At 38.3% G+C, this 24,816-nt stretch overlaps 1 protein-coding gene across 4 annotated transcripts in view; it reads left to right on the forward strand.

Moving 5' to 3' along the window:
- The window catches only part of SLC4A4 (solute carrier family 4 member 4), a 357,043-nt gene that overhangs the window by 272,759 nt on the left and 59,468 nt on the right, over positions 1–24,816 (forward strand). For all 4 annotated transcript variants that reach the window (XM_032632939.1, XM_032632937.1, XM_032632936.1 and 1 more), the window contains exons 14-15: positions 2,966–3,237; positions 15,677–15,747. In XM_032632939.1, coding sequence (XP_032488830.1) covers positions 2,966–3,237; positions 15,677–15,747 — 343 coding nt within the window. The remainder of the gene's footprint in view (positions 1–2,965; positions 3,238–15,676; positions 15,748–24,816) is intronic.

The following is a 24,816-nucleotide window of genomic DNA, read 5'->3' on the forward strand; positions in this document are numbered from 1 at the left end:
TTAAAACTTTATTTTAAGGAAAAAGTCTGTTGGCTCAGAAGTAATAAAACTGTTTCTGAGCTCTGACTCACTGTGTGATAATGTAAATTATCTCAAATTCCTAGAATTTAGCTTTTTCTTGAGTCTACTTATCTCAGAAAGACATGAATAAGATTAAATACTGGGATTCCAGACGTAAAGGGAACTGTGAGGGAATGCCAATGATGTCTTCAGAAAGATTTCAGGAAATCTATAGAAGATAACTTTCTACCCAAGTGTTACTAATCTCCTGCTTTGGTAATGTATTCCAGTTTGTGTGATTTGGTGAGAAGGAAACAGAGGACAGTGACTTTAAGGCCCACCCTACCATGAGCTAAATATAAATTAGACAGGAGGAACCGTGCTGGAATTTTTAAAAGGAGCAGTCCAAGAGTACAGAGATTTGGTTTCTGGTCCAGCTCTGCCATTAAAGCCTTGGCATTGGGCTTCCCTGGTGGCGCAGTGGTTGAGGGTCCGCCTGCCGATGCAGGGGACACGGGTTCGTGCCCCGGTCCGGGAAGATCCCACATGCTGCAGAGCGGCTGGGCCTGTGAGCCATGGCCGCTGAGCCTGCGCGTCCGGAGCCTGTGCTCCGCAGCGGGAGAGGCCACAACAGTGAGAGGCCCGCGTACCGGGAAAAAAAAAAAAAAAAGCCTTGGCATTGGATAAATGACTTAGTTTCCATTGGCCTTGGTGTCCTCATCTATAAAATGAGGCATATTTGACCAGTTGGCGATTAGTCAGGATTCTCCAGAGAAACAGAACCAATAGGATGTGTGTATACATATATAAGAGATTTATTATAAAGAATTGGGTCACACAGTTATAGAGGGCTGGCAAGTCCAAAACCTGCAGGGTGACCCAGAACCTGGAGACCCAGGAGAACTGATGTTCCAGTTCAAGTTCCAAGGCTGTCTGCTTGAAGAGCCTTTGCTACAAATCAAGTCCAAAAGCAGTCTGCCTGCTGGAGAGTCCTCTCTTGCTTGAAGGAAGCTGGTCTCTTTGTTCTATTCAGTTGAAGAACTGACTGGATGAGGCCCACCCTCATTATGGAAAACAATCTGCTTTACTCAAGTCTACCAATTTAAATGTTAATCTGATCAAAACCACCCTTAAACATCCAGAATAATGTATGACCCAATATCTGGGCACCTTATGGCCTAGTCAAGTTGACACATGAACTCTAAGCAAATTTAATTCTAATATTTAGTAAAATTTTTAGTTGGTCATCGTCTGGTTACCTGTGATAGGTCATCAGCCAATGACAGTACTGTAACTGTCTCTGTCAAGTCGTAACCTGCAGGCATGGCTTAATTCATCTACCAACTCTTTATTGGAACCCTTCTATGCTCCGGGCACTGTGCTAGGTAGAGAATTTGAATTTTATTCTAAGAGCAGGGAGAAGCCACCAAAAGATTTTAAACTGGGACATTTGATTTACATTTGAAAAGGTCATTTTGGCTGTGATGTGGAAAATGGCTTTGAGCAGGACAAGCATGGATATTAGTAAGGAGGTTCTTAATAAGAATCAATCAAAGACTTCTTGGTGGCCCAGGCTGGGATGTTGATGATGAAAGTGTTGATACGATGTCTTTGGGAAAGTATTAAAATATGTGGCTGTCAGTTATCAGAAACTCATTGTCTAAAAGCAAGGCCATCGAGCTTCAAGTATGCATGATCCTTGATTTATTTTTTTCTCAAACAAGAAATGAGATTACCAGTAACTGCTTTTGCATTGCAAATGATGAGGAAAAAAAACTATTTTAAAACACTCTCCACATAATTTTGAAAGAATCAATATGAAATGGTAAAATGTCAACACTTGACCCATCTTTTCCTAAATGTGAATCTTAAACTAATTTACTTGTAAGAAATGGAAAGGGCATTGAAAAAAAAATGGCCCACTTAGATGGAGGCAACCTATTCTAAAACTGTGCTTCACACACAGCTTCAGCAGAAGGTTATCATGCCTGTGAGCGAGCTTCAAGAGGAGTGGTAGTGTCTAGTGGTAACATGGCAATGCAGCCTTTCTTGATCTAACTACAGCCTACATATCTGATCCCATCTCCCTGTGTTGGTGGCACTTAGTCCACAGGGAGCATTGCACGCAGTTTCATGCCATTTGCCTTTTTGAGTACTCTTTCCTCTTCCTGGCTTGGCCCTCCCTGGTCTATCCAGAAAGTTCCCGCTTATCCTTAAATACCTTGAGTTTTTTCTGCAACTTTATCTGTCCCCCAACCCACACCAGCCCGAATTAGTTACTCCTTCTTCTGTGACACTCTGTGGGAACTTTAGGTGTCTCTTAGTATTTTATAGTGTGATTATGTTTATCAGTTTGTCTTCCTCAGTAGACTTTGATGACTTGGGGACAGAGAACATATTTATCTTAGCATCTTCCTTAAGCAGAAAGCCCACAAATATTTATTGAGCACATGCTGGGTACCAGTGTTATGCTTTCAAATTGTTTATTCTGTAAATTCTTTAAAGGCAGGGATTGTCTTTTTTGAATGAGAAAATTAAATGAGGGGATGGAAAAAGATATTTCATGCAAACAGAAATGACAAGAAAGCAGAGGTCACTATACTCATATCAGACAAAATAGACTTTAAAACAAAGGCCATAAAGAAAGGTAAAAAAGGACACTGTATAATGATAAAAGGATGAATACAAGAAGAAAATTAATGAGTTATTTACATTCAAATGTTATGACCACTTTTGATGTACTTTTCTCAAACTTCTGGAATTATTTCTTAGTGGTAACCTAATGTCACTAGACCAAATCCTTAAAGGTAATACTTTCTGGATAAAATCAAGAATGAGCTTTATATATAGTGGCTAAAAGAGATCTTGTATTTTTAACAATCATTCTATAGTCATTTGGTAGTTTTGTGTTATTCTTTGTGTTCCTTGGAGGAGGAGTCTAAATGCCTTTCTGCCTTCTTTCCAGGGACCATAATTTTGACTACTTGGAGTTTCGCCTTTGGATTGGCCTGTGGTCAGCCTTCATGTGTCTCATTTTGGTGGCCACTGATGCCAGCTTCTTGGTTCAGTACTTCACTCGCTTCACTGAAGAGGGCTTCTCTTCTCTGATTAGTTTCATCTTTATCTATGATGCTTTCAAGAAGATGATCAAGCTAGCTGATTACTACCCCATCAACTCCAACTTCAAAGTGGGCTACAATACTCAATTTTCCTGTGTTTGTATGCCTCCCAACCCAGGTGAGGACAGCATGCTTATGGTATTTCTGCTTACCCTGTGTTTGGAGGAAGCCGTAGGCTCTATGCATGCAAACTTTCAACACGGTATCCCGATCCTCAGGAAAGGGTTTTATTTTCTCTGAGAAATCATCCTGCTGAATTTATAGTCTCATCGCCTGAGGTATCTTAGCCATGTGATTCAACCAGGAAGTGAAATCAGGAGCTTTGGAATGTGAACATAATTGGCTCAGTGCTTTGAAACTAACTCAAGCTACAGTATTTGCAAGGAAATTTTGGGTACGTTATTCTTGATCTTCTCTGATAGGTGAGGAAACCAGCTATATATATAACATATTAAGGACCATACCAACCTAGTCCTCTGAACTTCTGTTCCTTATTTTGCTGCTTCTTTTTTGCTGTAGGGATCTCTTCCTTAAGTAAATTCTAAATAGATTATCTTAAACTTATAGAAGAAGCAAGATACTAATTCACTTTATATAATTTGAAGCATGAAATTAAGAAAGAAATTCAGACTAGAGCCACCTAGTGATAAAGTAGAGCTTTATAGTTCATCTGGGCTAGACCACGTAAATAAGAAAGGAAAGGAAAGGAAGAAACAAAAGAAAGAAATAAAAGAAGGAATATTATGTTCTTGGAGAAGATTTATATTCTACGGTTAGGAAAGACATAAAATTAACTTGTTGGTAAGGAATATGATTCTATACATCTTAGCACTTTAACATCCATCTTGCTAAACCTGGGTCAGCCTCAGAACCTTGTCACAGAACAGTGCTCAATTTGGTCTTTGCAATTTTTTCTTGGAGTAATTCATTATCACTTTATAATATGGAAGGCATTTGGGGAAAAAAAGATTTACTTTGGGGAAAGTTGCTTTACATCTGCTTTGGTAGAATGAGGGGTAGACATTTGTGTCAGACAATTAAATGCTAATAGTGCTCGTGATCCCTAGTTGTAACATTAGCTACAGGTCATCGTCCCTTAAAATAAAAATTGATATACTTTTTGACTAAGGTCTTGTAGCACCAGAAGCACAGCAGCGTATTGAGGGCTGTGTGAACCTGGGCTTAAACATAGGGCACATTCATGTAACAGCCATTTATCTATACATTCTAAGGAAAAACCACTTACTGTTTACAGTAAAACAAACATGGTTTTGTTACAGACTAGAATGCAAGATGCTTAATTCAAAAGCTCAACAAGAACTATGAAGAATTGTAATGCTTGTGCAGGCTGTGTCAGATGACTCCTGGCTATTTTGCTGGTATATCTGCCACCTTCTCTGCCACTTTGGTGGAGAAGTCTTATAAGACCCATATGCATCTTGAGAGGTGAGAGGAAAGAGAACAGTATCTCCCTAAAAATGGGTCAGTCAGTGACACTGGTGAAAAGATAGGGCATTGTTGGGTTTTGCACTTATGGATTCTTTTTGTCTTGCTTAAGGAAAATCAGCTCACATTAAAATAAATCCCATGCTTATTAAAAGCAAGCAGAGACAGGTAAAAAGTGGAAATTTGAAGATTCAGGCAACATGGTTGCCGTAGATATAAAGACCTATTATTGTTAAGATGTATACTGATTAGAAATATTTCAAAATTTAAGAAGTGTTTGGAAAAGAGTAAGCACTTAATACATAACAGATATGATTAGAACCAATTAAATATCCTCCCCAGAGAGACGCAGAAAATGTGTTGCCATTACACAACTCCTAGAACTCTTCCTGGGAGAGAAGGGGGTAAAACTCTCTCTAACCGTGCATCCTGGACATTGCAGGGTAAGTCCAAACTACACACATTCAAAATATCAGATCACAGACATATTTAATTGTGGGATTTTGAACTTTTCTTTTTACTTATTTGTTTCTATCTATCTATATATTTATTTATTTGTGGAAAAGTCTGTGTGCTGACTTCTTAGGCATTCTAAGTAATCATACGTTAAGACTTTCTAGAGGAAAAAGTATACTGCCAGCTGTTTGGAGGTTTAAAGTGTTCATGAACCAAATGAGGACTTTGTCAGCACACCTGTCACAAAGATCTCCCTAGTGTCAGCCCCACACCTACCTGGGGCTATTGGAAACTTGCATTCATTGTTTTAATTGGATGCTGGCAGAGAAGGTAATTTGAAACCAGGGAAGACATATCTGAATGCGTTTTCATTGTGAAAAGTACAACAAAAATTTTACATGTAATTTTCCTTCCAAGAAGGATTTCTGTTTTCTTGAGAAAGTGATATTGAGGCTTGAACCGATTTTACCCATGCATAGCAAGTGCTGGCTGAGGGGGTGATAGATAACTTTTCCTTTGACCTGTTTTCCCTAGGTTGTATAAAAAGTCTGTCCTAAATAGCTAGGAGCTGTCTTGGAAGGATTCTGACAGTTCCACTAACTCTAGGGGTTACCAATAAAGCAGCGTAGCAGGGCTTTGAAGTCAGAAAATCTTGTATTCAAGCCCCTCTTGGCTAATGCCCAGTGCGTGACTTTGGGCAAGTTCCTTTACCCAAGGAAACTTTGCCTCATCTTCCTTACCTATAAAATGGGGTTAATAATAGTACCTTCCTTAAAGAATTGTTTTGAAGAAAAAAATAAGGTCTTACAGACAAAGCATTTAGGACAGTTTCTAGTAAGTAATTAAATGTTAGCCATATAACAACCATTATTATTGCTGTTGTTATTTATTAAAATTTAGGGTTCATAAGTATGAATGACAGGACAAGCAAACCAGACTTCATCATCCTCCATTCTAAGCAAATGTTGTTGGGCAGCTGGCTCATTCTGCAGCAAGACTGTTGGTTGCACCCCTTAGTTTTAGAGTCGTTCAGACGAGTGGCACTCATAGAAGATTATGTATGTGAATGTGAGGGATTATTTAATCCATGGAGATGAGATCTGTTTCTGGTATGCAAAAAGGCAAATGGATATTTGCATTTTCAGGACAATCTCATGTTTTACAAAACCCTTTTTAAGATGAATGATCATATATTTCTCCCATAACCTTAATACTTTTTGATAGAAGACTGCACAGACCCACCATAAATTTAGTTCTTCATGACAACAAACTGAAAACCAATAGTGAGAGAATAATACAGTTGTATATACAGCTAGAGTACGTGTTCTAAAAACAGTAAAAGACTAGTCTTTCATCGCAACATGCACTCCTAGTAAAAGAATTCAATCAATGAGCCAATAATATTTAAACTGGCGGATGACTTGTTTTTCAACACTGGGACAGTATGTAAGGATGAACCAGCAACTGCGCAGATGGAGTCATGATCCTGCAAACTGAGGAATGATTTTACAGGAAAGGAAATAGGGGTCACTTAATCTCTAAGAAAACTATATCCATGGCCACAATAATATTGTGGCTTTTTTGGTGCTTTGTGAAGACAACTCTTCTTCCCTCCTTCCTGATCTTTCTTGTTCTTACTTGCTTTCATAAAACTTCATCATCTCCTGAGTTTCCTTTTCTTAATGCACCTTTTCCTCCCTTCCTCCTGCCCCCATCTGCTGCTCAGTAACCCGTCATACACCTAGGTTCTCATTTCTTGAAGAACTAAGGAAGCTCAGTTGCAATTGCTAGGAAAGTTAGCCATGAAATTTGACATATCAGTCAGGTTTTTATTAGCACCTGGTTTTTGTGCTAGAATTCTCTTTTCCTAGAAATAGGATAGTTATTAATTAATGTATTAATAGAGGTAATAGATGTTCTATTTCCCACTATGCCTTGATGGTTACATAGCAGAGGGTATATAGGAAAGAAGATGATTCAGTTCAAAAGCCCAGAATGAAAACTGAACAATATCCAGTTGAAGGACAATTCACAATATTTCATTCATCACCAACATGCCAATTTAGAAAACTGTTAGTGTGATAAAATATAAACCATAAGTTCTTTGGAGTAAAGGAAACTGAGTTTGAATTTTAGCTCTAGTTAGCAGTGTGACCTTGGGCCAGGCTTATTTCCTAATGTTATTGTTTTATAATCTGTGAGCTGGGTTAGTAATTGTACCTACTCTTAGAGGTTACTATAAGGATTAAATGAAATAGGATATGTAAACTTGTTTGGCACCTAATAGTAAAAATTTGTTGCTTCTCTCATTTCTCACTGTCCCACAAAAGATGCCCCAACAGTTAAGTCTTTTAGTTGTATTCTTTTAAAGGGATTCACATGTTTAACTTCCCTAGAAATGGAAGTTAAATTTAAATTTCCATTTTAAAATTCAATTTAAATTTTCCTAGGAAAAGATATTGACTAGGCTTCACTGTAAGCTTACCAACAAACAAACAAAAACCAAGGTACTGTTGTAGATAAATATGAAACATTGAAGTGGTATTTAAAGGGAAAAATGTTAAGGAGTTCAGTGTATCATAGTTAGATCATTTAATACTGTACCCCGGAATCTCAAGACTACAAAAGTGTTGTACACTATACACAGTCATGTAGAAAAATGCTTTAAAGTCCCAGAGGTGAGATACCTAGTTCTTCTAAGAAGAGTCTATCTACGTAATTCATTCAAAAACATTAATGCGGGCTTCCCCGGTGGCGCAGTGGTTGAGAGTCCGCCTGCCGATGCAGGGGACGCGGGTTCCTGCCCCAGTCTGGGAAAATCCCACATGCTGCGGAGCAGCTGGGCCCGTGAGCCATGGCCGCTGAGCCTGCGCATCCGGAGCCTGTGCTCTGCAACAGGGGAGGCCGTGGCAGTGAGAGACCCGCGTACCGCAAAAAAAAACCCACAAAACATTAATGCTAGAATTCTGTAAATAGGGAACAGGAGGTAGACTTTCCTCCTTCTCTTTCCCCTTCTCCTTCTCTTCCTTCTCCTGCCTTTTCTTCTTCCCCTTCTGCTATCAACAAAAATTTACTGAGGGTGCAGTTCATTGCTTTTTAAGAATTGTGCTACTTGCAGTGAAGCAGAACACACACTTACACATGCATGTACACACACATACACACATATATACACACTGCTTTTTATAAAGTGAGTTGTTTTTTAATTAGTGTTAATTACTTTTTGAATGAATAAGGTCAGAAATTCATTTGACGTAGACTTTATAAGTAAATTTCTACCCTAGTACCTTTGTTCATTTGCCTAATATGTCAGGGTTGCAGTGACTGTACACTCAAGGGCATTGTTATTATTTTGGAAAGGGTCAAAATAAATTTTCTGACCAGGTGTTGGTTTTGTATCTGGAGGGGAAAAAGGCTTGCTAAATATGATAAACAAATTAGAAAAGCAAGGAAAATTGTCTCAAGGGGATAGACACTATACTCTTAACAGCAGGGGTATATCTTATCGATTCAGTGTTGACTGTTCCAGGAAGAACATGCTTAGTAATGGATGAATGATTAAGAAGAATAAAGCCTTTCTCAGGCACCGAGTGCATCACTGTCTGTAGTATCTCTAAGTAAAACATGGCCTTTTTCCTGGCATGAAACTGTCAGACCAAGTCAAGTGATTGGAAGTAAGCATGGCTTCCATTTCCACACCTTGGTTATATTTACAACATGAGGAGGCTTCCAAATGCTTTAAAACTATCGTCACTAGAGTGGAATTTCGTTACCTTTTTTTGTATATAATTTTTCTATTATCTTAATAAATTCTATGCACCAGCATGTCATAACCATTAAAAAGAACTGCTGGATCGTGTCTCCTGTGGTCCCATATTATAGTCAATATGTGCTTCATAATTAGCCCATTAAAAGAAAATTAGGACATAAAAGATAACCCTAATTCATCTTCCATGACCTGCATCATATTCTATGCAGTTTTATTTTTATTTTATGTCATTCCCTCTTTTGCTTATACAGTGAGTTTAAGTCATAGACCGAGGGTTGAACAGGAGGTGCAAGGCCTTCTGCTGTAGCACTGCTTAGACTTGCATTTGCCAAGATACTTTACCAGCACAGCTGACATTTTGTCATTCATGGTAACATGGTCTTTTGAGATAACCATGGATATTTGAAAGACCCATCATTTTAGTTTCCTTTTATTGACCTAACCTATATTTTAGCAGTTTCTGTATAAAGCTTGCAGGGATCAGAAAAGGAGAAGCAGTGTATCTGGATAATTACCAGACCTGGGTAATTCTCTAGCTTTGGGTTTGAATAAAACCCAGATTTGGAAAATGTCCCCGAGAATAATGTCTATGCACATCCTAAGTGTAATGATGGGTGGGTATAGAAGAGAAGTTTTTGTGAAAGTAGTGGCTAAATATATCCACCTTATTGCCAGTTAATAGCTCAGCTCCAGTGCAGCATCATAGGTGAGCATGTGAATAGAGTGTTCACAGATTAAAAAACATCTTACCTTGAACTTGTCTAATGACAGTGGAAATCTCAAGCATGAAGTTTTGGTAAACATACTTAGGAAAACAAAAAAGATAATAACAAGAAATAGTGAGTAAAAACTTCCTATTAATTTTGCTTGTTTTAAGACTTAAGGCTGAGATCGTGGCAGGTAATTTCCCAAGAGCTACTTCTTCCAAAGTTTTCCTCCTTCACTTTGTCATCCCTACAAAAGCCATTTTTGTCCTTTTATTGATCTGGAAACTTAAAGCATAAATATTTGACTTTATCAAGAGACACTCGTGTGCTCGAGTTATCCAGAATCCTTAAATACATCTGACATGACCATGCAGGCAAGATACTCTAAATTTTATTCTCTATTTATTTTCCAGTTACTTAGTTGCCTTAAGATGTTGCTTACATAGAATGGAATAAAACATTAAAGGTTTATTATCATGGAGAATACTCTTAAATTTTTTCTTATTCAGAGCAGGTTAATCAGTTCCACCCTAAGAAGCTCTGTAGAAGGTATAAATTCAGATTTGACTAACATTTATTAAGCACCATCCAAATGCCAGACATTTTACTACTGGATTTTAATAAACTATATTTTAATATATATAATATTTTAATAATATATATGTATCTTTGGGTGGTGAAGCTAATAGTAATCTTAGCTATATTTATTTAGAGTTTACCTGGTACTGGGCACTGTGCTAGCAGTTTTGCCTATATTGCCTTATTTAATCTGCACGGTAACCTTATGAGGTGGATGCTATCAAATCCAATCTCACCAGTGCGGAACCTGTGGTCAAGAGGAGTGAGGTAATGTTCTCAAGTTTATGTGGCAAGGGAGTTGGGGCCACTGTGCTTCAGAAGGTGGAGCAGCCAGCATTCCAGCGCAGTTCTCCTGGGGCTCCTTTCTCTATACTGTGAGGTGATGGTGCTTCAGAGCAGGCAAATCTGCCTCGTTGGCCGGTTGTTGCTTCTACTTGACCTGTTAGCCTCAAGTGAGCTTTGGTGCCTATTCCTGATGGTACCATTTCTGCTAACATGTAAAGCGGAGGATTCATGGGGTAGTTCCTGGTGCCAGGTCACTAGAGGATAAAGAACAGCCTTAAACAGTACAGGTGATATGCTCTACGTAGGAGGTTTATATCATTGATGTGTGTATATCACCTCCTTTTTCTCCTCGTAGTTCCTGCAGCTTGTTCTTTCTCTAGATCTCTCATTAAACACAAAGACTAAAAGCCAGCTTAAGGTGGAAAAGTCACAGACACATTTTTTCTTTTTTTAGTATTTATTTTATTGACAATTGATTTACAATGTTGTGTTAATTTCTCCTGTACAGCAAAGTGATTCTGTTATACATATATATATATTCTTTTTCATATTCTTTTCCATTATGGATATTGAGTCTAGTTCCCTGTGCTATACAGTTGGACCTTGTTGCTTATCCATTCTCTATATAATAGTTTGCATCTGCTAATCCCAAACTCCTGAGCCTTCCCTCCCCCACTCCCCCTCTCCCTTCTCAACCACAAGTCTGTTCTCTGTGTCTGTGAGTCTGTTTCTGTTTCATAAGTAAGTTAATTTGTGTCATATTTTAGATTCCACATATAAGTGATATCATATGGTATTTGTCTTTTCTCTTTCTGACTTACTTCACTTAGTATGATAATCTTTAGGTCCATTCTTGCTGCAGCAAATGGCATTATTTCATTCTTTTTTATGGCTGAGTAGTATTCCATTGTATATATGTACCACATCTTTTTTTTTTTTTAACCATACGCGGGCCTCTCACTGCTGTGGCCTCCCCCGCTGCAGAGCACAGACTCCGGACGCACAGGCTCAGCGGCCATGGCTCACGGGCCTGGCCGCTCCGCGGCATGTGGGATCTTCCCGGACCCGGGCACGAACCCGCGCCCCCTGCATCGGCAGGTGGACTCTCAACCACTGTGCCACCAGGGAAGCCCTGTACCACATCTTCTTTATCCATTCATCTGTCAATGAACATTTAGGTTTTTCCATGTCCTGGCTATTGTAAATAGTGCTGCAATGAACATTGGGGTGCATGTATATTTTTGAATTATAGTTTTGTCCGGATATTTTCCCAGGAGTGGGATTGCAGGGTCATATGCCAACTCTATTTTGAGCTATTTGAGGAGCCTCCAAAATGTTTTGCATAGAGGCTGCACCAATTTACACTCCCACCAACGGTGTAGGAAGGTTCCCTTTTCTCCACACCCTCTCCAGCATTTGTTACTTGTAGACTTTTTAATGATGGACATTCTGACCAGTGTGAGGTGGTACCTCACTGTAGTTTTGATTTGCGTTTCTCTAATAATTAGTGATGTTGAGCTCTTTTCATGTGCCTGTTGACCATCTGTATGACAGACACATTTTTAAACATCTAGTACTGTGTTCATTCCTCCATTCCAGAGGATCAGCTAGAATTTGATACACAGAAAGGAGGATCAAGATGCGAAAATCCAAGGAACGTAAAATGATCAACCTGTGTAAATTACCTGAAACCAAGTATGGGACACAGGCTGTCCCAGTGACAATTGGCTCATTCTAAATTAACCAGGTTCCTAGAGCAAAATGTTTCTTTTCTTCATAAGCCATGGTGCTAAGCAAATAGTGAAGACAGAGTGCAGTGTCTTTTGGCTTTTCCATTTCACCTTTCCAGAATCCTAATTAAGGATATTACAGATTCTATACACAAGATCATTCTGCATTTGGTTGACAAAATATTTGCATTGTATGTGTCTGGATCCAAGTGGTGACCAAGGGCTCTTGTAGATCAAGTTTCCAATTGGAATTGATCATTCTTCTATGAGCTTAAAGAAATTTACTTTTAATCTTATTTATGGGCTCTGCCATATCCTGCCAATATGTCTATTTATAGAAGTGCTTGTTTATATATTTATTTGGAAGTCTTTCTCTTGAAGCAGCTACTTATTAAAATAAGTAGGAAAAGTATATACTTCTTACTTTTGTTTTGATACTGGTCTTTTGGGATTTTGAGAGCCAATGTGCATAGCTTGTCTCAGAGGCATACTGAAAAGATGAAAGAAACTTGGATGAGCAAATTGACATGTATCCAGAACTCGAGAGTGGTTACTAAAAGTTCGGATTGGAACTCGTGGTCTTTATTATCTGTCATTCATTTCACAAGGAAAGAGCCTGGAATGCCTTCCTCCTCCCTCCTCACTACTTGTTTCACACTAGGCAGAAAAGTGTGTTGCAAAAAGACCTTCACTCTGTTACGACAGGAAGCTCATAAAATTGCATCAAAGAATCTAGCTCAGGAAAGGCAGCTTCCCAGACACCCTCTAAATACTGCCTTTGATTTCTCATGTGCTGTTTTCCTTCAAATGCTTAGACAGGTCAGACATTTCTATTTATAGTAGAGAGATCCACATCATCTAACATTGGTGAATCATTATCTCCCACCTTGAATTCTGTGGCCACATAAATCATCTTGATTTTGATGAATAGAAATATTGGGTAGGAAAAGGAAGAATAATGGACAAGATTTTGGTACCAGCTCTACTTCTGGTTGACTCTGTAATCCTGAGCAAGAAACCTGGCATATCTTGCCTCAGAGTCCCATCCAACATAAAATGGGTATAAAAGTATACCTGGGGCTTCCCTGGTGGCACAGTGGTTGAGAGTCCGCCTGCCGAGGCAGGGGACACGGGTTCGTGCCCCAGTTCGGGAAGATCCCACATGCCGCGAAGCGGCTGGGCCCGTGAGCCATGGCTGCTGAGCCTGCACGTCCGGAGCCTGTGCTCCACAATGGAAGAGGCCACAACAGTGAGAGGCCCGCGTACCGGTAAAAAAAAAAAAACAAAAAGACAGTATACCTGTTTTGTGCTCTTATATGTTGTAAAATGAACAGATGGAATAATGTAAGAAAATGTACTTTAAGCTTTTTAGAACAAAATAGTAATAAGATTCTAGGTTTTACTACTAATAATTTACTAACATCTTCTTCCTTCAGGGATTTATGTTTTGTCTTACTCTTTGGGCCAAGCATCCTTTATCCTATTTTGATTCTTTCTGTGACCTATAATGAAACACAAAGAATGAGAAAATAGAGTCTGCACGTGTGCTTGTTTTACTGATGAATTAGGGAAGCCCTGGCGGCAGCTAGCAAGAGGTTAAAAGTTTAACAATTCCAGAGCCTTCAAAGATCAGAATGGATTGCAAAAAACTAGGACGGAAGCTAAGTATTTTCTCCCCTTTTGTTTTCCTTATTTCAATTCTTTTGCCTTTATCTGCTGTCATTCATTTGTAGTCGTTGAATGACCCCTTTCCTAGCTTCTCTTACTGACAGTAAACAATTGTCTTTCAGCTTTATTGAAGTATAATTGACAAATAAAATTATATTTAAAGCGTACAACATGATGATCTCCTTATGTGTATACATTGTGCAGGGATTCCCACTAATTTAATTAACATATCCATCACCTCACATATTTATTTTGTTTTATTTGGTGAGAACACTTACATTTTACTCTCTTAGGAAATTTCAGTTCTTTGGTACAGTATTATCACCTGCAGTCACCATGTTATAATTCGATCCTCAGACCTTAGTTCTCTTACAACTGAAAATTTGTACCCTTTTACCGACTGTTTTCCCCACCACCCAACCCCTGGCAACCACCAGACTTTTTTTTTTTTCTAAGATTCCATCTATAAGTGATACCATGCAGTGTTTGGCTTTCCATGTCTGACTTATATCACATAGCATAATGTCTTCCAGGTTCATCCATGCTTTTGCAAGTGGCAGGATTTCCTTCTTTTTTTTTTTTTTTTTCTTCCGGTACGCGGGCCTCTCCCGTTGCGGAGCACAGGCTCAGCGGCCATGGCTCATGGGCCCAGCCGCTCCGCAGCATGTGGGATCTTCCCGGACCGGGGCACGAACCCGTGTCCCCTGCATCGGCAGGCGGACTCTCAACCACTGCGCCACCAGGGAAGCCCTCCTTCTTTTTTAAGGTTGAATAATTAACAAATATTTTTGAGTTCCTGTTAGTTAAGTGCCAAACTAGGCAGATTCTGGGAAAAAGCAGTGAACAAGCCATGCCCCTTTTCTTCTTCCTTCAGGGATCTTATATTCTAAATTGAAACTGTCAAATAAACCTGTTTGTTTCTTCTTAGAAGTTTATATAAGTGAGACCTAAAACACGGCAAACTAAGAAGATAGGCTAGAGGTCTGGGGGCTGGGTTGGGGGGCACTCTGGGACCAAACAATAATTAACAATTTGGATGTTAAATGAACTTTGTGAGCCTCAAAGGCAAAAACTTGGTAAGTGTTGTTTCATAATATTTCCATAAATGAGGGATAGTCTCTGCATAACAATTTATTTTCTAATACATAAAGCTTCAAATAATAGGAAAAGAGCTTATCGGATAAAGAAAAATCTTATAATTATAGAATACTTTTAAAATCCTATGTTTTAATTTTAGACTCATAAGTAGAAAGGAAACAATGAAATATTTCAAAGAGGAGGGTTGGTTTAATAAATAAACTAGGTTCTGCAAGTGACATCTTCATAAATCTACAAATGATGCCAAACTGTATGAAAATAATTTTAAAATTAGATTAAATATTCATGCTCACTATAATAATACATTATATATAATTGATTATTTAGCACTTTTTTGTTTTCACACATTTTACAAAGATATACTCTCATATGAATTCCAAATTTCCAAAGTTCCAAAATCAGCTGATTCTTAATTAGTAAAGCTTCAATTCATGAGATTTGACTGTGCGTGAAGCCAGTGATCAACTTCCTCACTTATTAACAGCCATTTCTTCCACTAGGCAAAATATATTGAGTGCCTTTTAGTAACATAGAAGAGTTGGGTTTTTGTTTTTAAACCTGAAACAAAGTACAATATCATCTCCTTAAATATTTGTCGTTGTTTCTTATCAGATTAGAGCACAAAAGACATGTCCAAATTTTTGGTTGTTTTATGTAGGTGAAAGGTGAATACAGTTATAATAAAGAAAGACTTATTGTGCCTTTATGTTATTGAAGACATTTTTTTTAATGCCTAAGCCTGCCTGTTTAGATTCCTAAATATGCATATAGGTCACTTTAATTTTATTTTTACAGTAAAAAATGGTCTTTTGCTTACAGTTAATATCTCCATGTCAAATGATACCACATTGGCTCCTGAAGATTTGCCAACTGTTTCTTCTACTGACGCAGTAAGTGGCTTAGTATTTCAGATCATTTGCATATTGTACACTCTAATAATATTCATAATATGATGTCTCTCCCACCACTCAGCAGACCTAGTCTGAACACATATTTAATAGTCAGTGATGGTAGAGGGACAAGAAAAACATTTTCTGTACTCTAGTCAGCTTTTTTTCCTTTTCTTTTTTCTTTTAAACTTAAATGCACTTAAAGTGCAACATACTTTTCAGACCTTCTCAGGAATTTGACTGTTATGTCCATTAATTGTCACCTTGAAATATTTTCACAAGGGAAAGTGAGCGAAGTTGCAAAGTGAGAGCGTAGTATTCTCTCTTTGTTTCTAGTACGATTACGAATTCTTCTGACTACCAGATGGTGCTGTGTTCCCTTCACTGAGGGTGACTGTAGCAGGACACTTCCCGTGTCACTTAGAAAGGACCGTGCCTCTGTCACATGATATCCTTTCCCATGGCTTGTAACCAAGGATCTTTAAGAGACTGGAACTAAGCTTTAAAAATGAGCTGTTTTGCATGGAAGGTCGCACACTGGAAGAAGACTTTTGTGTTAGAGAAAAAGGGGAAAGTGCTGTTTCAGACTTGTAATTGTGTTCCTTCTACACTGGATATGGAATCTTACCAAAGAATATCAATCTCTCAGTTATAAAGACAGAACCCATACATAATACTTTGTATTGATCGAGTGCCCATCTCTCAGGAGACCAGAACACTTCTGCAGATATTATATAATCAGTGCCCACAACATCCCTTTCAAAGATGATGCTTTGTATCTTTCCTGGACAACTCTCACTTGACCCTGTTTCTCTCTTGTTTTCATATTCAATGGCTCTCTTGACTTCTTTCCTTACTGTTTTCTCTGACTTTCTCCAAACTTTGCCTCTCTGTTTCTTCCATGTTTGAGAGAGAGAGTGTGTGTGTGTGTGTGTGTGTGTGTGTGTGTGTGTGTGTGTGAGAGAGAGTGTATGTGTATATGAAAGAGAGTATGTATATGTTTTAAAGGCCACATATAGAAGAGAGTTCAGTTTTCAATCTTCAAGCCAGTCAGCCAGCCTAGTGCCTAAAAGGATGTGACTAAAACACAGAGAAAAATACTTCCTTCTAGACTTTTAAGGAATTTAAATCTAATTAAAAATTTAAAATATATATGTAACTAATTAAAACAGTAAGTTCATTTGCAATAAAAATTAATAAAATACTTCCAATGACTTAAAAAGAGATTGTTTCCTAACTTGTTTTTGTAACTAATCAAGGAAAGCTTTAAAATTAATGAATTTTTTAAGCCCTGTCTTTGGGCAAGCCCTGGAGAGACTCTAGTAATTGATATGTAATTATAATAAGATGTCACTATAAGTTTCATGGAAAACAAATGGAAGTTGTGGTTGACTTCTGGTACGACCATGATAGAGGACATAAAGGCACAATAATGATAATTTCGCTACCATTTATAAAGCATCTACAAGAGACCAGGTGTTTTATACATATTATCATCATTATAAACCTTAATATGTATTGTAATCATTAACACAACCTACTGGGCATAATTATCTCCACTTTATAAATGAGAGCAACTGAAGCTCCAGAAGGTAAATAACCTTTCTTGCTTAGGTCACATAGCGATAAGTTAGTAGAACAAAAATTGAACTGAAGTTTGGATGGTTCCACGACCTGTGCTATTGCTAATGCACCATGATGCTTCAGTGTTTGCAAATTGGAATGTTTGCTATTGTTTACTTTTTTAGTTCCTATGAATGCTCTATACTCCAGGGCAGCAGTCCCCTCATGTGTGTATCAGTTGCACACCTTATAAAATGTTAAGTTGCTATGTCCAGCACCTCTAGAGAAGAAATTAGGGAAAAATATGTAATGTGTGTGTGTGTAATTATAAAGGACCACTTTTATTCTGTTCTTTATTTCTCCTTTTCTCTCTGTATTTATTCCTTTATGTATACTTTGCATAAACACACACACACATATATGTGATCCAAAAGTGAGTGTTAGAGAGGTAATATGATTTATTATCATCACTTATAGCACCTACTATTGAGTACCTACTAGGGGCCAGGCTCTTTACATCGATTGTTTATAATCCTCACAATACCTTTGTGAGTTACGATGTTACCTGTATTTTATAGTTGAAACAGAGGGTTAAAGAGGTTAGCTGACTTTCCAAAGGCCATATGACCAGTATATAGTAAAACCAGAATTTGGACTCAGGGCCTTCTAACTCCAAAATCTGCATATTTCCATTCTTTGGGGGAAGCAGAATAGCATGTCCTGTAGAAGGATTTACAGATACTTAGTTCTCATGTCAGACTGGTTGCAAACGCAGTGCCCCACTACTTTAAAAACAGGCTGTGGAACCTTCTCAGCTTCCCATCTATAAAATGGTGATGATAAGAGTATTCCCTCAAAGATGCTAGAAGAGCCAGATTAATAAATAGGCAAAACTTCGCAGAGTGGCTGGCACATACTTGTCTCTCAATCAATGTTAGGTGCTGTTTTTATTCTATTTAGGTGTTCTTATCATTCTACTGGGCCGTTTGTCACCAAAACTCAGGCTGGTGGAGAGAAGAAATTGAAAGCCACTGCTTCTGACCACCTACTGGGTCCTCTGTGTGTTTGGCCACACTAGCTCAGTTCCCCTGAGCCTTTCCTAAGACCTACAGTCAGCAGGACTTTATTTCCTTCTTTTCATTTGGCCATAATTAGATCATGAAAGAAGGTGCTGTAAGAGTGACATGCAGCCCCTGGGCACCCATGAGACGCCCTCTCACAAGGTCCTAAGAACATTCTGTCAGAGGAAGGAAGGTCTTTTCTTTTCAGCTTCATTAGCATGAAGACAAGCTTTCTTCTTCCTTGTGGTATGGGTTTGTTTTCTGGGGGAAACAGCAGGAAAAACGGGACATGAGAGCATTTGGACAGAAGTTAGAACTCAAGAATAACCACCCTTCAAGATAAAAGCCAGATTTTCCATTATTTGCATTTATTGTTGGAATCATTGTGTCTTTAAATCTTCTCACCTTCATCAGTTTTCCCATTGATTTCTCACTTCAGCCTGCAAAACACAGCTCTTTAAAAGGGCTCTGTAAATCTTTGAGACCAGCCACAGCTTATCCACACTGTATCTAAGCAATTAGTGTTGAGATTTGCTGGCTTCCACTTACCAGCTCTTAGAGGGGGAGAACAGATTTCAAAATCTAATGTCAGAAGCTTCTCTTCTGAAGATGTGATAGAATGGATCGGTTAGTATTTGTCTTTCATGTTAGATTCCTTTTTGTTTTCGTTTTTTATTAAATTGAGTCATACCTTAAAAGACACAGTTCTTATGTGCTCATTGCAATGAGTTTTGACAAGTTTTTACCTCATGTAACCACCACACAAAACAAGATACAGAACATTTCCATCTTCCCAGAAAGTGCTATGAAATGCTCTATTTCCTGTTTTATGCCCCAGCTTTTTGAGCCTTGGGAGATCTTTCTTTGCCAAACTGCTCTGCCCGCCGCCGCCGCCTTCAGAGGGCAGATGCCTTAGCCCTTTCAGAAGTAGCTGAATGCCACGGAGGGGTTTCTCTCTGCTCTCCTGCCCTGCTTCCCATCTTAGGAAAGTGGCTTTCTTGCATTTGACAGAGACTCTGTGTCTAAGAGGGGTTTCTCTCAGCTCTTCTGTTGAATCTCCAGGCTTTTCTGAACTATCTGTGCATTTGACAAAGACCATTAGAAAGTTTGCTGCGTGGACGGACGCAGGCTTTGTCGACACCTGAGACTCCACAGAATTCCAACGTGTCACCCCAGACTACAGGCAACCATTAAAAATTCATTAAAGATTTGGCTTATTTCTCCATCCCTCCATCTACAGTGCATTTATCTTCCACCTGCTACTCTGCCAGGGATGAGGCAGCCATGGATCTCTTCTCTCCTATGAAGGTCTTGTAACTTTGGAATTTAGTTTATTTAGGTTTCTTTGCATCCTCATCTCACTGGTGGAATTTTTTAAACTATGATTTTATAGCTTATCCTGCTTGCTTTTATTGTTAGGTTGGCACAACTAACAGTCTCCTGTAACTTTCTATATCTTAATCATAAGTAAGCAACCAGTTAGTTTTGATATTTCACAACAGTATATGTAACTACAGTCACAGCTCACATACATCCTGTAGACCATAAAGTAAGATTGCAGATCACTGCAAGTCTGGCTTACCACTGCAGGGAAAAAGTCCTAAATGAGTACATTAACCACTTAACCTTGAGACTTTTATTTGTAGCATTACCCTCATTTATATATATGTTTGTATATAAATATATGTGTGTGTGTGTTTAAAGGCTTATATTTTACCAGTTGATACTCAAAGAGAGCAATGTAGACTCTTTTTATTTTTGAATTTTTTTGCTTATTGTATTACCCAATGAAGCATATCATGATAGTCTACATGGAGATGCTGTTAATCATGGGCCTAAGGCCTGTTACAGTCTCATAAACACCGCTTGGCAGTCAGACATGGAAGTAAAAGTGCTTTGATTTGATGTACCTTCAGGGTGATTCTAGGAGCTAACATTCATTTTCATGGGAAATGGAATGTCATATTAATCTTCTTGTGCATAGCATCCTTGTGATTTTCTCTCATTAAGAAAGTGAAGTGCAAAAACTATTCTGTCCTTAAATCTCCTTAAAGAGTACATGTTCCTACTTTTAAAAATATTATGGAAAATTTAAAACATGCACTAAAATAGAATAGTACAATAAATCCTCATATGTACACATCACTTAGCTTCAATGTCTGTCAAAATTTTTCCCACTGCCTCTCATATATCCCCCTCTTTTGTCCTTGCGGAGACTACTATGGTGTTTTAAATTTTAAAATTAATCCTTCAGTATACATTTTACTTTTAAGATTTATAAACATATTCACTCAATACAAATAGGGTCATCCTCTAGAAAATGAGATCCATAAAAATAGGTGGAAATTTCTTTTCATGAGATTGACCTCAGTTAAGACCATCAGCAACTTGGTCCCATTTCCTTTGCACCTTTTTTCTCACTGCCCATTTACACAGACACTCTGCTCTGGTGCACTCACTGTGAGTTCCTCCTCATGGTGAGCATTCAATAAGTGGTGCCTAAAGGACTTACTGGATGAGTGAATGAAGCATCATATGTCCCCGAATCCGCATCTTTGCTCATGGTGTCTCTCCATCTAATGCTTTACCTCTTTGTTTCTGCCAATGCAGAAAGAAATATACACCCAAAGTTTGTCACTTTTATTCCCCTCTTCATTGGCTTTTGTTACTCTCTCTGTCATTCCTTTCTAGTTTTGTTGTCCTGCCACACTTCTTCCTACTGCCTTTTGAGTATGAGAGTTCTACAAAGACCAGTTCTTTTTTCAAGGTGCAGTTTAACTTTTGTTTTCCCTGTGCTGAGTGAAATTAATCAGTCCCTCTTCTGATCTAATCATCTGTGTACCATTCATTTAGACACTTGCTTTTGATGCCTTGAATTATTAGTTAATATTTAAGTGAGCATATTTTATTTCTCCAATAAAACTTTTAAAAGTTGTTGTTTTTATTCTTCTTTATTGTTCCCTTAAGGCTTATCTTAGTTAGTCATGTAATTGGGGCCCAGTGCATTTTCTGTTTACTTTTGGCCACATTTTTCTACTTTCTCTTTTGTTACTCAAAATAGCTTATAGCTAACTGAAATAGCATCACCAGAGTTAGAAAAAAAAATAGGGTCCCAGTTACATTTGAATTTCAGATAAATAATGAACAATTTTTTTAGTGTAAGTATGTCCTACATATTACATAGAACATACTTATACTAAAAATATTATTCACTGTTTATTTGAAACTCATTATGTAACTGGGAATACTGGATTTTACCTGATGATCTAAATTGAACATTTTTTTTACTTTAGTTTTGTTCCCCAGATAGAAAGAGTAGATACAATGATAGATATCTTCCTTAAATATGTCAAATATCTGTGTCTTGATGAGTAATTTCATTCATTCAATTAACAAACATTTCTTTTGGCGCCTGCTGTATCCTAAATTGAATTCTTCCCCTGTCTTTGCTCTTCTTTCTTATTTTTTGGTGACACACAGTCCCTTTGGTCTGCAGGCGTTATACTTTTGTCATTTCTGGCTTTTACCCATCCTGTCAAAAGAGGCCAAATCCTTGTCAATATCCCTTTCTCTCTCTGCATCTTAATCTTTCACCTTCCTTCCTCCATTCTTGTTTTTCCCAGCACCCCCTTTTTCCTTCCATACCCATAACTGGGTTCTTTCTCATCCACCACAAGCATCTCAAAAGTCCTCGCCAGCCCTAAAGAACTTGCCTTGATGCTGTAATGCTCGCATGCTCTAGCCTTTCCTTTTGTTACTGTATTTCTTAAAAATTGTCTGGAATTGCCATTTCAGTTTTTCATCCTCACATATTTCTCAACTCATTTCCCTTACTTGAACTCCCCTCAAGAAATTACCAAAAATATTCTAGTCACAAAAAAAGCAATGAAAATAAATCAATGGATTTTGTTCAGTCTTCATCCCTCATTATCATTTCTGCAACATTAGACCCTTATCAACCCTCCCCCACATATTACTATTTTCTCATCCTTTGATTTTCAACACTGTGATTGTACTTTTCCTTTTACCCATCACTCTCAAAGTCTTTTGTGGTGTTTTTACTTCTATTGCAGGTACCCTAGATGTTTTACACTCGTTTCTTCTAGCACACTTTCCCTTTGTAGTTTTATTAAATTTTATTACTCCAGTGATCAGCTCTTTGCAGCTGACTCCTTAGTCGACGTCCGCAAACTTGACATCTCTCCTAGATGCAGGTCACCAGACCCACCGGACATCTCTCTGAGCATTTGCACCTTATAACACTGATGGTCTCATTGAAGGGAGCTACACTGTGCTTGCAATAGGAGGTTAGAAACATCGTGAGAATTAGAGATCATGTGCTATGACAGTTCTGACAGGCAAAGAGGACTTCTGAGATTATATTCCCAACTGTTTTGTTATTAAAGTTCTGATTTAATCACTTAAATCCTGTGCATAGACTTTTGAGATAAAGATCAAAGCCATAGAGAAATGAGAATCACCTATAAGGAGTAAAGGACAGAGCGGCGAGATAAAAGTCTCCTGCATTAAGCTCAGAGGAGACAATGGTCGCTTGAACAAGAGTGTTAGCCATAGTTATGGGTGAGATGTGATGTATTTTAATATAAAGTCTTCACCATAATGTGACTTGCGAGAAAGAAAAGAATTAACAATGACTTCAAGTTTTCTGTTCTTAGAATCGAGGAGGATAAAGTTGCCATTAACAGAAATGGGCAAGACCCTAGGGGGAGCAGGTTTGAGGAAGATTAGGAGTTAGTTTTTGAACATGGTTAAGTTTAACATGCCTCTGAGGATGTAAGTACGGATGTAGAATAGTTTACTAAGAAGTAGGTACAAAATGATTAATCTTTCTCTGAATTGGAGAACATTTGCTGAGAGATGAAGAAATCACTGTTAATCCTGAAAGCAGGAAGTTGCTCTTAGAGTGAATGAAAATTGGAGTGTGGTTGAAATACACAGAGAATGTCGTATTAGGAGGACAGAATTATCTCAGTTATAACAACACGAAGGCAGTACTTCTGAAGCTTCTTTGCATCACTGCCTCCTTTGAGGTTCTAATGAAATCGTTGGTCGCTCTTCCCAGATAAATGTACATACACACAATGTTTTACATATTTCAGCGGATTGAGGGATTTCTTTCTTCTTCATGTCACTTGACATCTACGCTGGATGTGTCCAACACAGTATTGCCTTCTTTCAGGAACCAGTGTTATTTGGTTGTACATTTTCCGCCATGACTTACTGAACTGTAAACAAAGTGGTTTTCACGTGAAGGATGCTATTCACTTTAGAGCATTTTCCAAAGTTAGGAGCACGGTGATCTTCATGGTACTCTTTTGCAGCTATTTAAGTAAAAAGTCCTGTTTGTAGTTGCACAGGAAAGTGAAGTTACTTTTTTCTGTGTTCCAACTGAGTGGTGATAGAGTTGAGATTAAAACCCATGAGGGTATTTTCCCAGTCGGCTGCTTTGATACATGTTCAGTATTTCCATGAACTAAAGAAGAATCATTTACATCTTTTTGCTTATTCTGTGACTGAATTACAAATGATCAAAACCAGAATTATAGGGCTTCCCTGGTGGCGCAGTGGTTGAGAGTCCGCCTGCCGATGCAGGGGACGTGGGTTCGTGCCCCGGTCCGGGAGGATCCCGCGTGCCGCGGAGCGGCTGGGTCCGTGAGCCATGGCCGCTGAGCCTGCGCGTCCGGAGCCTGTGCTCCGCAACGGGAGAGGCCACGGCAGTGAGAGGCCCGCGTAACGCAAAAAAAAAAAAAAAAAAAAAAAAAAAAAAAACCAGAATTATTTACAGTGAATCAACCAGCATCACAAACACCATTCATGAAATAATAAGTATAAAAGGCTGCCAAACAAAAATGTGTAATGTACTATTCTGATGAAATCATGAGATTTTTATTTAGTACAATAATGTAAAGTAACATAGGAGTCCTAGACAAGAGAGTAAACCACAGTAGGCACACTTTTTCTATGAAGAACCAGATAGTAAATATTTTAGGATTTGTGTGTCAGTCTCTGCTGAAATTATTCAATGCTGCAGCTGTAGCAAAAAGCAGCCATGAACAGTGTGTAAATGAATGAGCATGGCTGTGTTTCAATAAAACTTTATTTACAGAAACAGGTAGTGGGTTGTATTTGGCCAGTGAAATGTTGTTTACTGAGTCCTAGATTAAACTACTCATGGTAATTGTAGATAACTTTTTAATAAGAGATGGGTAGATAGATAAACAGATAGGTAGATAGATAATTCTGCTCAGCACGGGCCTCCCTCCAGGGTTCACCTACTTTGCTTTAAAGCTGCTGACCTAAGGCTGCCTACATAGAAAACTTCTTGTGTCCACGAACATGGAGTAGATTTAAGTTTATTGAATGCAGAAGCTACACTTAGAACTTCTCTGTATCAGCACCCAGCCCAGAATGGAGCTCAAAATGA

The sequence above is a fragment of the Phocoena sinus genome, chromosome 5, assembly GCF_008692025.1.
Source record: "Phocoena sinus isolate mPhoSin1 chromosome 5, mPhoSin1.pri, whole genome shotgun sequence".
Lineage (NCBI taxonomy): Eukaryota > Metazoa > Chordata > Mammalia > Artiodactyla > Phocoenidae > Phocoena > Phocoena sinus.